Source organism: Pleuronectes platessa, chromosome 13 (assembly GCF_947347685.1).
Source record: "Pleuronectes platessa chromosome 13, fPlePla1.1, whole genome shotgun sequence".
NCBI classification, from domain to species: Eukaryota; Metazoa; Chordata; class Actinopteri; order Pleuronectiformes; family Pleuronectidae; genus Pleuronectes; species Pleuronectes platessa.
Genome location: NC_070638.1, coordinates 7,805,661 through 7,823,145, shown reverse-complemented (window position 1 = coordinate 7,823,145; position 17,485 = coordinate 7,805,661). Strand labels below are relative to the sequence as shown.

Below are 17,485 nucleotides of genomic sequence, written 5' to 3'. Positions count from 1 at the left end.
GCTCTGCTAATCCAGCTAATCCCTGACATCACACAGCACCGAGCGCTGCCTCGGTTTGTCCTATCAAAGCTGCCGTGTTTGAATTTGAACTCAACGTGATATCAGAACAAACTGCATCTTGTATCACATCTGAAAGTGTGAACAACAACACTTTTATTCTTTTTTTATCTTGGTGCCACTGGGATAGCCCTGCTCATATCAAGGCTCCTTCAAGGGAGAAGACACACGGCCGAGACAAGAGCGGCACAAACCGATAGACACCGAGCGTAATACAACAACGTATGCTCTAGCTGATGTGTGATTGGAGTTAGGAGAAAAGGTCAAATGAACCCAGAGTCCTTTGTCAAGCTGATATGACAGCACGGCACCAGGCAGTGATAAACTGGAGCTGCTGGAGACACAAATAATGACCCAGTGTGACACGTGCATGTGCCTCCATCTTTCTCAAGGCACAGCCGAGCCTGAATCTGTCGTGCAGGAGTGTGATTTGTGGCAATTCACCTTCTTGATCTTTACGCCACAAACCTACAGACTTTACCTTTCATTCATCACATGCAGCTGACAGGGAGCGGGGTGGTGGTGCAGTCTCAAGGCGCCTGCACAAACTCTGCTTCCAGCATTGTGGTTTACACACACACACACACACACACACACACACACACACTCTCACACACTCAGTGTAAGCAGGCAGGTGAGCAGGGCGTTCCGTGTAGTGGGCGAGCCGAGGAAGCAAGGACGCCGCATGTCCAAAATGACAAAGGTTGCTTTTACACCTGTCATGGCCTCGTTTAATCATCTACCACTTCAAACAGGAGAGTGTGACGCTCGAGGCCTCCCAGCAGCCTTTGCTCCAGCAGCTCTGGACAGGCTGCCAGTCAGCAGAGGACGAGGAGACACAGAGCCGCGCAGGTATAAAACTTAACTGGGTCTTCCATAAAAAATGAAGGCAAATAGGTCAACGATCTAAAGCCTCCAGCAGCAGGAACGTGGGACTAATACACAGGAGACAGCACATTCAAGGATCAGGACAAACTCATACGATTTCCTCAAACGGATAAATTAAGTTCACAAGTACATTTTTATCACAATTACAACTAAGAAAGTAATAAGTGCAATGAGCCTGATGCTTAATTCATAAGTTGTGTTATCTTTTTTTGTTGTTGTGGGGATTATGAGATCGTGCTGTATATCAATGACTTGGGATAAGGAAATGTCCAATTGTTATACCTAAGTTATATAATACTTGAATAAGTGTGCCACATAAGCCCACATATAATAAGCCCACATATAATACGTAATATTCCATAATCCATTATTGTAAGAGGCAGTCTATTATCCATGCATTCCTGTAGATAGACTATTCAAAATGGATACCTTAATTAGAAAGTAAGATATCTTTTTTGCTTTTAGAAAATAACTATTGCTTTAAATTGTCCTGTTAATATATATTGAATTGACAGCTACCACTTTAAAGTACCTACATTTTTTTATAATGTATTTTTACAGCCTTGTTAAGTAAATTAAGTCTTTTTTTTGTTTTATTGGATACAGGCCCTTGCTTCCACATTTTTTTTATGTAATAAACATAAAAAATCGTTATCATTTCTAAAATAAAGATAACTAGCTACTGTGTCCTTATATAATACATATTAAATTCGGCTGCAGTATTAAGGTTTTGAATAGTACTGTAAAATAAAGAATTGGTAGACAGTTACTGGAAATGTATTAACAAGTAAAAGCACAGGAATTTCGCTATAAGTATATCATAACAGTACAAGCTTTTCTCTCATAAGAATCAAATATGTCCTCAAATCAACATTTGAATGTGAATAAACATTATAATTAAAACGGTATTAAAAAAAACGCACTGATTTATTTAAATGAAAATGAAATATTGAAAATGAAGTGGTGATTAAAGAGATGAATTGTGTCTCTTCCCTGCGTTTTACATGTGTCCAGTCACTCCTCATGAATCACAATGGAGACATGTGCAGGTAAACTTCTCTATTAAGCTGCAGATAAGAGAAATGAAACCTGGATCTCAGAGGCTTCTCTGCAGACTCACAGGGAAACTGAGGAGACATTTAAAACGACAAAGTCACGCATCGATCACATGCGTCACACGTAAAACGATGTGACGTGATTCCTTGTTTCAGGTGACGAGTTCTTTAAAAGCTGCTGCTGCCCCGTGTTATCTCCGTGTAGCATCGTGCATGTCGCGGCAGTGTTGGCTCATCGGGAGCAAGCTGCTGGAGTGCTGGAGATAATCATTATCAAGTCGGTACATAAGGCACTGACACCTGAAGAGGGTCCATCACCAGTCTGTAGCTGCACCTCCTGAAAGAAACAAGATAAAACCACTGAGGCCATGAGGGGGAAATCAATTCACCAATGAGACTGAGACAGTTCAAATTATGCTATTTATTCAAATGTAATAAGCACACACTCATTTGACCTGAAAGGATTTTATTTTGCATTTTGTTGCTGCTGACGAGAGAATGTGTCTGATGTAGTTTTTATATTTGAAATGTAATAAACTTGAGAACTATCTATCTATCTATCCATCCATCTATCTCTCTATCTCTCTATCTCTCTATGTATGTATCTATCTATCTATCTATCTATCTATCTATCTATCTATCTATCTATCTATCTATCTATCTATCTATCTATCTATCTATCTATCTATCTATCCATCATTATTATTAACTACTAACAACGACAACAATAATAGGCTAATTTTATTGTAACGAGATGAATATTGCTATAATATTTTATATTATTCAAACAATATTGTGAATAGGACTAAAAACAACATTTTAATGTGTCATAATTATTGTTATTATTACTGTTATTATTTTTAACAACAACAACAATATAAACATCAGGCCCATTTTATTGTAACACAACGAATATTGCTATAATATTATTCTCATATTATTTTAACAATATCGGGAATGGGACTTAGGACTTTATTATTATTATTATTATTATTATTATTGGTAATTTGCTGGTTCATTACTATTATTAACATCGATAACAATAGGCCAATCTATTCTAACGAAAATATTGCTATAGTACTTGGTCCCAATATTTAATATTGGGACCAAGTGCTCTATATCATTAATATTATTGATTCATGATTTACTGTTATTATTATTATTATTATTGTTATTAGTACTAGTATTATATTCCACTGTTGTTATTATTATTGTGCTATCAGTCGTCATAGTGTACAATAAGACGGGAAACAGCTCCGTCTGAATGGGTCTTTCCCAGTTAATCCTCTGATAAAGATAATTAGATTATCGCCCTGCGTCTCTTCACCGGGACGGACAGTCCCGCGGGCCCGCGCTCACTTTGACCGAGCCTGGATAAACGTGGAGACAGGGCGGCGTCCTGCCACTTCTCCTCTCAGGCTCCGTGTGTCACAGCCGCAACACTTTGACACGACTGAGAAAACACCTCATTCATCAACCCGGCCAGAGATAGAGGGGGGGAGGAGGGGGGGGGGGGGTGCAGAAAAACAACTGGATTCTTCTTTTTTGTGATCCCTGACAACTGAACTGCTCAGTGAGAGGATGGCACGTGGAACAGTAGCGCACGCCCTGGTTACTCCCTCTGATTTTAACTAGAAGAAAAAAACACACATCTGCAAAACGTCCTTGGTTTTCGTGGCAGCCAGATGTTGATCCTGAGTAACACCTGACAACAGGCACAGGGCTGAACCCGGAGTCTCATGAGAAGAGACGTTAAATGAAAAGTTAAAACTTCTCAGACTTGCATCCATTGCCGTGCCCGAGAGAGAGACTCACATCAGAGCTGTGCTGCAGACGTCTGGTCGAGCAGCAGCAGTGATAATATGAGAACTAGGCCTGGCTGTGCAGCTGGAGCACAATTACGCACAAGAGCATTTTACGCATAAACAACACGAACACATAAACAGGCACAGTTACATTTACACCGAAAGAGATTCAATAATAAAGTCAGTGTTAACAGCACAGTTTTACTTTCAATTACAAATATTGGAATATACTCATACATATAGGCTATAGAGTTATATAATAGCTATTGATTTCAATCTAACTCTGCAGCTTCAGGTACAGAATAGAACGTAGTAGTACTGATAGCAATAGTAATAATATTAATAATATGACTATTGCAGTAGTTGAATTATTATTGAAAGTAGCAGTAAGAATAATAGAAGTAGGAGTATTAGTCGAAAATGGTGCAGTTCTCAGATCTCCCTTCACTTCAGCCTGTATTATGGAGACATGGAATGATAATATTATAAATATTCGAAGGTAGTAGTTTCCAGCATGTGCAGCATTAACACTATGAACAGAAGAAGCAGTAGAAGCAGTATTAACAGTAATTACAATACAGTTACAGTAGTAGTATATAGTAGTAGTGGTTAGTTGTGGCCTAATAACAGTGGTGCTGTGCAGTCCAGAGCTCTGCAGTTCTCAGCTATCTCTACTCTAGACCCAGTGTAAACACACACACACACACGCACACACACACACACAAACACACACACACACACACACACACACACACACACACACACACACACACACACACACACACAAACACGCACTCGCACGCACACAAAGATACCTGTCTAATGGTTGTGAGTGTGATGAACCGGGAACTATTAGTCCACCTCTGTGAACGCGCACGAGAGAAGAGCTGCGAACGAGTGAATGATTCAATTGACACCTCTGGTGACTTTTGATCACTTCACTGAGCGCACATGTATATTCAGGCTGAACCAATCATCCGAGCTTCAAAGCGACGCTGCTCACAGTTTGTGCCTCCGCATGTTTAATCCTGAATGAAAAGCGTCTGACTTAAATAAACTAATTTGGAGGAGATTCATGGATCAGTGCGCATGACTCGAGCGAATAAACAAAGAGGAAGAAATCAAGACTTTACACCAGGGCCTTAAATAAACACAAATGAAGCCTATGCTTTTGTTTTTTTTTGTGTTATCTATTAAAAATATAGGTTATTAGTTGTTTAATATCTAAACATCAAAACATGTACAGATCAATATCCATACATCAAAATACATTTAAATAGTTTAGAGATAACACTGAGAAACACTGTTAGCCTAATATTAACTGGAATTATCAAACAGAAATAAAGGAAGTACTCAGATAATTCACCATAATAAAAGCAGCGATACAATAGTGTAAATAAAGAGAACTACCTTAACGGTTACTGCTTTTGAAATCTGGGGTATGAGCAATTCAAAGAAAACTATATAAAAAGTAAAAGCACATTTCAGTCAACAATAATTAGTTATATCATATTATTGTTGTTATTGATATATAATCTTGGAATTTGCATTGTGTATCTGAGCTGGAGAAATACAAGTTTAAATTGAATCGGGTAACAACCGATGAATGATGGTTATTTTTAAATTCTCAGCTGCAATATCACGAAATAGAAAAATAGTAACAATTTAACATTAAGTGAAAACACAAGAAAAGAGACAAGTCACCAGAGTCTATATATAAATAATTATGATAACACTACTTCTAATAATACTGATATGTATATAAAATAAATAGTACAATATTATAAGAAGCTTTTATTATTATTACTAGTATTATTATTATCGTTAATAGTAACAGACTATAATCATTTAAAAAAAATGTAGACAATGAAATGGAATAAAATAATGTATAGGCTTCATTTTGAGTCATGAGACTTATTATTTGTGATTCATCAGAAATCACATTTGATGAATTTAAAAATATAAGAACATTAGAAAAGAGGTGGAGCTCCATCTCTGTCCAGAACCACAGAAACATGATGACATTTGCATGTTAATAAAACTCAGACTTGATCAGGTCTCTCTCTCTCTCTTTCTTTCTTCTTTTCTTCCTCTTTCTTCCTGTCTTTCTCTCTGTTCCTCCGTGTGATTGATTGGAGGAGTTCATCAACAGACTCGCACCCCCATCGCGTCTCCGGCCGCTCGCGCTCCTCGTGATTGGTCCGCCTCCTGCAGCCGCGGCACCAAGCGCCTCCTCTCATAAACGGAGTTGGAGCGCTTGGACGTTTCCCCGTTACTTCCAGCCAGGAGACGCAGCGACTCGCCACTGAGGACTCACACTGAGATATATGGCACACAACTAGCAGGTATGTGGCGAGAAGAGACAAGTTTTTCTTTCTGTGCCTCCTCTGTTTCTTTATCCGCCCCTCACGGCGCACAGTCGGGTTAAATGTGCGTAATGTGGGGCCGAGCGCGGCGGGACTTTACGCGTCAATTCGGGGTGTCGTTTTTTTTTTTTTTATCGCTCGAGTCTTCCCCTCGGTCCTTATCTGTTTCGGGTCTTATCAAATGGTTATCTCTTTTTTGCTGTGAAGACATATTGCGTTTTGTTTTCCAATCTCTTATGTGTGTGCATGTGTGTGTGGGAGGACAGGGATTTGACACGGATGGATCCAGGCGCTCTCGTGCGCTCTTAATGGGAGTATGACAGCCCCTGTGGACTGAATGGTGTTTGACTGGAGTTAGAGATGATCAAGTTTTAGTTTAGTAGATTCTTGATTTATTCTTTATTTTTTTATTTTTTATTTCAGCCTCTCCTCTAAAGATGAAATCACACTCTCTGCCCGAAGTGGACTTGCGTTTTTCCACAACTTTGGCGAGTTTCTGTCTGGATGCATTTTGTGGCACATTTTGAACTCGCTCGACACGAGTGTATTTTCCTCCAATTTCCCAAGGGTTAACATTCTTTTTTCTTATGTTCTTACAGGGTAGACAACTCCCTGAGCATTTTTTATTAACCCCTCCGGTGTATGGAAAGTGCTCCTGGATGGAGCTGGGCGAAAACAGCTGGTCAATGGTCAAGCGAGAAGTATCCAGCAGCCCAGGGTCACCGGCTGAGCAGACCTACCTGCCAGGTGACAGCAGGAGGAACGGCCCCACCTCGGAGGAGCTGAGGACGGCTCCGAGCGAGCTCGACGCGCTGGGGCACCGCCGCTCCGACGGCAGATCACTGCACTCCTACGTTCACTTCGGACACCATAACAACACCCTGAACGCCGCCGAGGACATCCCGCTGTTTACGGATTTAGACCAGGGCAGCAAGCTCGTCCTACCCAGCGGAGCGCACAAGGCGAGCCTGCTGCTGGACTCGGCCGACATGTACCAAACGCTGGCCATCGCCGCAGCCCAAAGCCAGACTGGATATGATTCCTCCTCTGGTGGTTACATGCACTCCAACCCCAACTCTCCCGTGTACGTGCCCAGCTCCCGGGTGGGCCCCATGATACCCAGCCTATCTTACCTGCAGGCCAGCGGCTCTGCGCAGTCCAGCCACGCCGTCTCCAGTCACTCGGTCTGGTCGCAGTCCACCCCGGAGAGCCCCTCGTACAGCACCGGGAGCCCGCACACCTCCAGCCGGTTCCACTACCCTCCAAGTCCGCCCATGAATAACGGAACCCCGAGAGACACCGGTTACACTAACACGCTGAACATGAGCAACAGGGACCAGTACGGCCTCTCTCGGCCCCTCGGTGGCACCTACGCGAGTCCATACTCTCCTTACGTCGCACCGCAGCTCTCCCAGCTGCCCTCGCCTTGGACCGGGGGACCTTTCGACAACACCATGCTGCACACCTTGCAGAGCAGAGGCGCGCCCCTGATCCGAGCACCAAACGGAGGTAAGAAAAAGAACCAAACTGCAAATTAGTGGAGGTCATGGCGATGGAAACGTTTTCATTCTCACAGTCTGAGTTGGGGAAATGTTTTGGTAAGAGGACCTGATGGAGGCCAAAGTTTAGAAATTCAAAATGACTCTGTTTGACAAAGTAGTCAACCACAAATATATTCCTTTGTAGAACTTTGGCACGAGGCAGCATGTTTGTGTCAGAGCTGCGAGAAAAATCAGGCCTGTTTCTGTGCGTAAACCTACGACGACTGGCCAAAACATGACCATTCAATATAAAAATAAACCCCCATGGGTATTCAAGCAGCAGGATTTATTCAGTCAGATTTATTTAAGTCTTCATTTAAATACAGTGATACAATATGTGTGCAGACATACATGGAGTCTATGGGTCATATTTCATTTCCCTCACTTGACAAAGGATTTACAAAATACTACTTAAAAAAATGTGGCATATTTCAACGGATTAAGATTTGTCTGATTTGAGTTTGTTTTTGATCTGTTGCAGATATTCTCGACGACATGGGGGAGAGCAGGGAGTGCGTCAACTGCGGCTCCATCTCCACGCCGCTGTGGAGGCGCGACGGCACGGGCCACTTTCTCTGCAACGCCTGCGGCCTGTACAGCAAAATGAATGGGCTGAGCAGGCCATTAATTAAACCCCAGAAACGGACGGTAAGCAAGGGACCACTTAAACGCTCAATTTCCTGCCTAATGGCTGCAGGTTATCAGCCACGATATCCGTGGTTAGCCATTAAATATTACAGCTCCAGACGATTTAAATCAAATAGATATTATCCCACTTTATCTGGGGTGTATCTTGTAAAATACGCATAAATGAGCTTGTAAAATAAATCACTCATCATATAATAAATGTAAACTAATGAAATTCAGCACATGAACCAATTGATTTAAAAGAATCAGTCAACAATCGTAGAAATTAAGTTGATACGGGACGAGAAGAAAATGTGTTAATTTCTTAAAAATTTGGTTTGAATGGACTCGATGGCGCTGGTTTAATTGGATTAAAACCACATATGCATTCACACAGAGGACAATTGTTAGCGTAATTAATCGGGCACTTAATCAGCCACTCGGGGCCTTTTCATCTTGGGTAATTTAATCTTAACAGGCGAAAGAGACAAATCTGTTCCTGGTGCCATTACGCAGCATTACGCACGGCTTTGACCAGGAAAACCGAACGTCACGCATGGACACTCCTTGCAAAGTAACATCCTGTAGAAAGCCGTGCGTAAAAAGCCAGTTACATGGAGATCATAATGGAGCCTTTATTGTTCTTAGGAAATAGGGTGTGAATGGTCGGACTATAATGCAACTGGTGGAGTGTGGCTTTCACTTGAAAAACACTCCCAAATGACTTTGACAAATCCATGAATATCATTAATTTTTTATTGAAAAGCTTGAATCTGACTTTGATACTTATGTTTTATGTTTTTTTAAAATCTCCAGTCGACATCAAGAAGAATCGGCCTCTCCTGCGCCAACTGTCAAACCAGCACGACAACTCTGTGGCGCAGAAATGCAGAGGGAGAGCCAGTGTGCAACGCATGCGGCCTTTACACAAAATTACACGGGGTGAGTGGAGGTTTAATTTCATATTTCTTGCTGATTTGATAACAGGGATATGCACAAATAACCACAGCGTCACAGAAAACTAATACATCTCTGTGTCCAAATGATCCAATCTGCAGGTACCTCGGCCGCTCGCAATGAAGAAAGAGGGAATTCAGACGAGAAAAAGAAAACCCAAGACAATGAATAAAGCAAAGGGATCCTCTGGTGAGCGTCTGCTTATTTCTTATTTCTCTGCCTGTAAATAAATATGATCAACACTTGGCTTTTTCTCAAAAAAACGGACCTTAATAATATACGTTATGTTTTTATAGGAAATAACAACTCAATCTCTATGACTCCCACATCCACCTCCTCATCCAATTCTGAAGATTGCTCGAAAAACAGCTCTCCCTCCGGACAGGTGTCAGGGGTAAGACTTTAATTTATGCTTTTCTAATTTATGTATTAAAAATTGTTCTTTTTTTATTGCAGTCAATTATAATTGGACATCTGTATCATATATCATACAAATTATAATTAGAATAGATACATGAAATACTTTTTATGGGACTCAATAATTTGAACTTAACTTGACATAAATTTATTTCAAATGTGGAACACGATGAATCCTCAGGGTTAAATGTTGTTTAATGATTCAGTTCTTTCTTAGGTCAAATGGTTAACAGCTGTAAAATTCACATTTCTTGGATGTGATGCTATTCTCCCTCATTTGTACCATGCATGTATTATCTCAATTTAAATTAAATGAGTACCACACTCCTCAAACAGCAGCAGGTGCATTTCTATAGAAGAAGAATTTCTATAGTCAGACTAATAATGCAGTTTTTATTTTTGCTCTGTTGCTGCAGGTCAGTTCGTCTGTGCTGTCCAGCTCAGGGGAGGGAACAGGCTCGGCCTCAGCGCTGAAGTACCCGGCACAGGACGGCCTGTACACCAGCGTGGGCTTGACCCAGCCATCAGATGTAGCTTCAGTGAGGGGTGAACCCTGGTGCGCCATGGCTCTAGCTTGAACACCAAAATCTGGTTGTGGGAGGACATCAATCCCTGGCCCCTTCTGTCTGGATGCTATGTGTTGTGGAAGTATTCCGGGGGCATTGTTTGTTTCCTTCCTTGCAGCTGATGCAAGAGAGAGTCGGACGTTGGGGGAAAAAGAATCGTGAGACCACTTCAGGTCGTGCTGCGAGCTTGAAGATTGGAGTATCTGGGATTTGTTTCCAGATCGGTGTGGGGATCTTGTTGCCTTAAAGAAAAAGAAAAACCAAAAAGGGAGACTCCAGGCCTGTGATCAACCAGGTGGCCTGCTGCGGACGGTTCCTGGACCTGCCGTGCCCTCGATATCTCACCCCGTCCGTGGCACAGAACCAGACCCGGGGGTCAAGAAGCAAGGCCATCGTGTACATAACGGATTTCCTCTCGGAAGAAAAAAGCTGTTGATTGGATATCAGTGCTTCATAAAGCGCTGAGCTCTTTTTAAGTACATTTAGATTTTTCCTTTTCTTTCCACAACTGGAATCATGCCACACGTGCCGAGACAACTTTAATGAATCAAAAGAAGAAAGAATATTTATAAATCTTCCAATGTTGAAAACATGGCTATGATTGTTAATAAAGATATCAATATAGAGTAGAAGTTAAAACCTTTCTGATGTCTTCTTTTCCTATTTTTATTTCTTTACAAGTGGTTGTTAGTAGCAGTAGTGTTGAATCTGCACATGTTTTCCACTGAAAGCTCTTACTGTATTTGACTGAAACTTGTTTGGTTTAAACAGGGTATAAATGACTGTGTCATCTAGTGTGTTTGTTTAATTCATTGCAAATATCGACTCCTTCAGACTAATTTTTTTTGATACTTGTCGGCTGTGGGCTGTAGCGTGATGGTACTTCTCTCAAAGCAGGGCTTCGAAAACACTATTTCACATGTGAAGAGGTCGGACGGCTCGCTGGAACAAAGCACACCCAGAATAGCTGTGAGCCAACCTGACATTTATGTTACACAACTGTTGGCTTTGCAACCTGATTCATTATAGACTGTGTAGCTGTCACAATGCAAGTATGTACTGTTGCATCAATTTGTATACCACAATCAGAGCAATGTGGAGAGTGAGGTCACCTGAACAAATTCATGTTACTTTCGATGACTAGTCCCAGCGAGGATCCAAAGGAATGTAACGACCCAGCAGTTTAACGTGGCGAGATGTTTAATGAGACAATAAATAAAGATGCAAACAGTTCATATCACAGTTTATTATTTTTTTATTTCCAAGTAATCAAATGGTGAAATCACCACAGAATGGGTGGCATGCAGAATCTGAAACAATTTGAGAGGTATGTTTGATTCGACACCCTCCACGCCTCCTCCGGTCTTGGTGTGGGTGGAGTCTCAAAAAGCCATTCCAGGCCCCAAAACAACCACAAGGAGATTTTTTTTTAAAGATGAAGACAATCTGTTGAGTTGGATATTGTGTAAAGTTATTCCTTTTTTTTTTTTATGTTTTATTTTATTCTTCCAAAACTCACTACATTCAAAAAGGGCATGCCATTCATTTTGATGGAGTTTATTTATTTTTCTGAAATATGATGTTTTTTCTTTTTGTTTGTTTGCTATATGTTTTTTTTTTCTTCCTGGAAATAATTATTATTTAAATTCCGTCCAATAAATTGTTCTGGTGATGCAAAAATGAATCAATGTGTTTTGAACAGAGCTTGAGTGTATGTCAGTTTCTTTGAGGCGATCACAGCCATGAATTAAAACCCAGAAGAGACACTTTTTTCATCATGAGATTTGTCAGATCAGATAATTCAAAGCAAATATTTCCTGGAATCACTGCGACAAAAAATAAAATTCATGCCTCATTTTCACAACATATTTCCCCTAAATTTGAAAACACTTCAGGACTCAATCATTTCCTGTGTTTTCTTGCTGATTTGCCTCCAAACTTTTTTATTGAAGCAAATTTTATTCTTCTTTTTTATACATTTTGACTCCAGAGTTTTTCTTCTCTGGCCATTTAGCCCCGGTGGGTCTCAGTGCACGGCCCACTCTCCTGTGTCCTCTTGAACCAGCAGCTCAAAGTACCTGTCACAATGTTTACTGTACTTGAGCAGGAATGGCCTGTGAGTAGCAGCACATGAAAAGATTTTTTAGAGATGCTGGAGATTTATGTCTCGGCTCAGCGTTATCTGTCTGCTCTTTGACGTATTGATTCAGCCGGGTTTATTGAGTGTGGAGGAATGTGCTGCTCTCGGCACAAAGGCCACATCCACACTTGTGACGTGGACACTTATTGTTGTTGCTTGTGTTTTAATTTGCGGAGGATCAAACTTCTGCATTTAACTGGAATCAGGCAGACGGTTCTATTCCATTCAGCCAGTGAGTCTTCAGCGTTACTGGTGCAGAGATGGGAAGGTTTGGCATGCTTTCGTTTTGCACTGGGTGTTATATAAAACTCAATCTGTGCCCTGGGACCACCGGGCTTTCAGTGCTCCAGCTTCCTGGCAGATAAATGACAAAACCCACTGTTGGATTTGTAAATGAAAACTAGTGTTCAACTCAGAACAGGGCTAAATATTTATAGGTTTCTTAATTAATGATGTGGTCCCACCTTGGCACTGGCTGACTGGTATCCACGGTGCGGCGAGGGAGGACACGTAAACACAACAGGAGTCCTCCCTGCAGTCATTGGCTCTCATCTGGAGAGATGTTCACAAAGCTGAGGGTCGCAACCACCACCACATGCACCAGGGACGTACACAGACAATCTGACAAAGGCTACCCCCCCCCCCCCCATCATGCTAGTGTTAGTTAAAGCTGTACTGCAGATAGGTGAAAGTTTCCTGTAAACTAGCTGAAGCAGGGATATGGTTTTTGTATCGTGAGCCGATTGCAAACCGCAATATTCAAGTGTCAGAAAAAATAAATTCAATAAATGAATTCCGATCATTATGAGTGGACATTGTGTGGGAACTGTTGGGGTTTCTCTATAATTTTATAAACTATGTAAAGTGCCTTGAGATAATGTATATTATGATTTGGCGCGGTACAAATAAAATTGAATTGAATTGAATTGTGGTCATCGTGTAAAATTACATTTTTAGAATATACGTTTAGGAAAATTCAAACCGACAGTCACAAGGTTAGCGTCAGTTTGGACAGAGTCACATTTTAAGGAGAATCGCTTTGCAACATTTAAAAAACTCTTTTGCGACTTGATGATATTGACATTTAATTTGGTCAAACTTTAGCAGCTTTTGCGTTTCTCATGTTAATGCAGCCACATTGATAATAAAACCTGTTTTCATCAGTCAAAGAGCGTATATGGGCAGATACAGCCAGCTTCAGCCCCACACTGTGCACGTCCATGAAAGAGATGCAAGCCACAAGGCTACACGTTTAACCTGTGAGAGTCACGGAGGTGCAGCCGTGGAACAGAAAAGGGATTCTGTCGACATTAGCTGGAGAAGTTGGGCCGAGCAGATAGGACGGCTGACACAGACGCAGACAGCCAGAGAGGGAGAGAGATCTTGATGGCAGCCCAGGGTTGAAAGTCCTCCCAAAGTAAACAGCGCGGGGCTAACCCAACAGCAGCAGCAGACTCCAGGGCCCAGGGCTGTTTGACCACGGGGCCGCGGCGCAGCATGGCCCAGTGGCTCCCTCAGGAGATGCCTGTTGATCTTTCCATGCTGCCTTTCAAAGGAGAGCACCGCTGGCCCTGCCTCCGGAAGAGATGCCATCTCTGACTCAGCCCTTTTGTGGTTTCCTCGACAGACACGGGGGCACATTCTGGGAGAAAAAAAACAAAAACGGTTGTAAACACCATGTAACTTTATACGGCTTTAATATGTGGAGTCTCAACCAATGATCTCTGATCGTTTGTGAATGTAAACCTTTAATTGCGCTGGAATATGATTGACTCTCCTCGTCTGATTCATAGAAAGCCAAACTGTGCTTTCAAAGCTGTGTCCACAGAGTCAGCTTTAGTAAACACGGCCACAAGTGTAAAGGAAAGAATAAAGGCGCCTCCTCCTCCACCCTTGTCAAACTCTCAGCCTCTTACTCACAGGAAGTTTGTTACACACAAGGGAAACATTGGGCCAAAAAATAATGAGGAATGATAAGAAACTCAACCCTTCCTCTTCTCTAATAATTAAACATCAGCTCTGTTGTAATAAAACGAAGTGTCAGAGAGCACGGCTCCACGTAGCAGATATGACGTCATAAAGCCAAAGTTACCTATAACACAGACAGTGGGAGTGTGTTCAGGGAAGGACTCGTGTTCGAGGAAAACACACTTCTCCTGAAGAAGAGTGAAAATGTCAGGGTGGGACAGAATATCACTTGGCCTGGCTCTGAGTGTACGTGAGTGTAGCCTGCGTGCATGTGTGTGTGTGTGTGTGTGTGTGTGTGTGTGTGTGTGTGTGTGTGTGTGTGTCGTAAAGATTTGCCAGGAAGTTGTCAGCCCTCAGGATTAATGGGGAGGAAATATTGAACGCTGGAAGTGCAGGAAAAGACGAAAGCAAAACGCTTTGTTTGGAAGAAAAAGGGAAAAAAAAGTTCCTTGACAAGTGACAACCCTTTAACCTGAGAGTGAAGCTGCTCCAGTTCTGCCTGGGGGAGATTCAAAATGTCTAAATCAAAACTTTATTTACTGTCTTTCTTATTGAAAATGAAAGAAATGACATGATTGATTTGTCATTGTTCATACAATTCAGCTACAACAGACTAGTAACAACAGACAGACACAATGTATACCACACTTTCACAATTTTAAATTGTTGTTATTAATTTGATATCTGAATAAAAAAGCCAAATGTGTTAGAATGATAATATCTCGTTTATAAATATGTTTTTTACGTCAGGGAGATACAATATTTATTTTGGGGAAATATGGAAATATTTTCTCAATGGATTTCCTGTATAAATGCTGCAGTCCAGATCATCAAACCATCATCAAACAATCAAATAAAAACAATAAAAACTTGATTCTCTATAGAAATGTCACACACGTATTTAAAAAAACATTTCTCTATCTGCTACTGCAAGTTCCCTGCACATGTTCAAGACACAAAAAAATTGTGTTGGGACTGAATGTTTGTCGTGCCTGGAAAACAAGCTGCTCCCATTTTGTGTGTTTGTCCAAACTGTTGTTCCCACGTGAAGGTGCGAGCTGCTGGGAACGTTTCTGATAGTGCACAGTGAGCCAAGCGTGCACTTACACAAGTTCCTGTGTTAATCAGCCGGGGACAGGGAGCTGCACAAAGTGTGTTACTACTATTGTTAGTGAAAGAAACGTGTGGGCTGTGTTTTGGAAAGGACACCTGCAAATTATCATTGCCACTGTGGCCATGAAAGCCACATGTAGCTGCTTCTCTGGTCTTGTTACTCATCAGCTCTTCAGTAAACTCCCCCCCCCCCCTCAACTGTAGAAACTGTATTAGCGGGACGAAGGTGGCTCTGACCAGGCCAGAACAATTTGACTATCAAATCACCTCCCGTTTCCTCACAACGAGTCGCTGCTGTTGTCCGGTGAGAGTTTTCTTTTTCTCTCTCCTAGGAGAAGTGAGCTGCAGCCCCTCTGTCTGAAGGAGTCTGAGCTTTGAAACTCAGCCACTAAATCATGTACAACATCGTGTAAGTTTTTTTTAATGCCGCCGCCATCCAAGTAGTATGCCGAGATTCCTGTGAGTTCAATTTAAGGTTACAGCTATCTCTCCTCTCCTCTCCTCTCCTCTCCTCCGGCCGCCCGGCAGTCAGCCTCTGCGTCCAAGGCGTTTCGAATTAGGCTCAGTGAGCTCTCGTATGGGAACCGGAGCTCGCCGCCAAATGCAATACTTCCCCGAGTATTTCTGTCTGAAGCGCGGCCTTTTAAAACAAAACACGGTGAAATCACAGCGGGGCCTGTTTTAATCAATTAAACGTGTGTCAACAAGCAACGTGCTAATAACTGTCTGGACAGGGAGAGCGCATTCTCTCCCGGTGATGCGTGGTCAGGAGTCGATCATGATTGTGAGAGGACGCGCAGACAAAACCGAACCCTAACCCCGAGCGGGTCCGGTTTCACTGCTTTTTCGACAGATGAGAAATATACTGCGTTGATTACACTCTGTGAAAGAAAGTGGCATAAATCTCTGCAGATCTGTCTCGCCTCGTCACTGCCGCTATCTTTATTGAGCAGGTCTGGTGTGAAACAGACAAAACAATGCGGTGAGTCAGAGACGGGTGATTTCCAGGCCCGATCACGCTCAGCACGTTGCCTGTTTGTGTTTTTGTTTCTGTGTTTGACTTGGATGAGGAGGGAGGAAGAAGCCGTTCCCTCCCGACCAGGCAGCAGAATCTCCAGCCTTCCAGAGAATCCTACACGGAGCCATTGCCTTACTCATTCGGGTCCACCGGGGAGGATACAAATTTCGACAGGATTTTACCAGCCCCTCCTACCCAGAATGCAACGCGGTTTCTCAGACCTCAGCACCCACACTCTCTCAGAAACGAGGTATGCTTGTGTAAACACCATTTGGCTCACCGAAGTCTTGAAGCGTAATAAATTTTCATCTAGAGCTCGAGATAGCAGCGGAGCCTCCTGGTGAGGACGGGGGATGAACTTCAGGATGCAGCGGCCCCCGACGGAGGAGGAGACCGGTGAGACTCCCGGCTCGTCTGATTGGGCGGCTCTCCGCTGAGGCCTCTGACCAACGCTCCTGATAACCAAATGAGCCTCTCAGATAAATAACAGGCTGTCAGGGCAGGCTCCCAAACAGAAGGTACAGACCGCCATTCAACTCTCAGCTCATTTCTGTTCTGGCTATTTTTCCACTTTTTATGAATTAACAAAAATACTAGGCTACCTAAAGATAGAAAACATAGAGATCAGTCATAATGCCGAACTCGTCCGTGTTAGCATATCAACGCTGGGGGAAGTTGGAAACTTCCCAATTGTATTTGTCTGCATGTGTTGACCAGGACTATTCCCACTGCATTGCTCGACCTAAAGTCAATCATCTGCGTTGTAAACATTAGACAAGGTGAAGCCATATCAATGAAATGATCATGATTCTCCCTGCTCACGTGAAAGTGGAGTGGTTTGAATTTAGGGCAAATTTGGGCTCAATTATTAAAGGAGCTGCTCAAGTAGCCTACGATTCAGGTCCAGTAGATCTGATACTGATATCACATCAATTAAAACCAGGTTGGTTTGGTTTTAATTGGTTAT

General features: G+C 42.3%; 1 protein-coding gene across 3 annotated transcripts; it reads left to right on the top strand.

The window, feature by feature from the left end:
• Window positions 1–6,038: 6,038 nt before the first annotated feature.
• Window positions 6,039–11,512, top strand: gata6 (GATA binding protein 6). Of its 3 annotated transcripts, XM_053438476.1 has the most exons (8): window positions 6,039–6,150; window positions 6,595–6,659; window positions 6,771–7,680; window positions 8,194–8,360; window positions 9,156–9,281; window positions 9,398–9,485; window positions 9,593–9,690; window positions 10,130–11,512. In XM_053438476.1, the coding sequence occupies exons 2-8, from the start codon at window positions 6,609–6,611 to the stop codon at window positions 10,289–10,291; spliced, it is 1,602 nt and encodes a 533-aa protein (XP_053294451.1). In that variant the 5' UTR covers window positions 6,039–6,150; window positions 6,595–6,608; the 3' UTR covers window positions 10,292–11,512. The 3 variants fall into 3 exon arrangements, with proteins under 3 accessions (XP_053294451.1, XP_053294453.1, XP_053294452.1); XM_053438478.1 differs by lacking the exon at window positions 6,595–6,659 and having other exon boundaries at window positions 6,050–6,150; XM_053438477.1 differs by lacking the exon at window positions 6,039–6,150 and having other exon boundaries at window positions 6,158–6,659.
• Window positions 11,513–17,485: the final 5,973 nt, after the last annotated feature.

Bases quoted from the DNA above. Each gene is read 5' to 3' on its own strand.
- gata6 (XM_053438476.1), top strand. From the start codon at position 6,609: ATGAAATCACACTCTCTGCCCGAAGTGGACTTGCGTTTTTCCACAACT. The intron at 6,660-6,770 runs GCGAGTTTCTGT...ATGTTCTTACAG, and splicing joins TGCGTTTTTCCACAACTTTG to GGTAGACAACTCCCTGAGCA. The intron at 8,361-9,155 runs GTAAGCAAGGGA...TAAAATCTCCAG, and splicing joins TTAAACCCCAGAAACGGACG to TCGACATCAAGAAGAATCGG.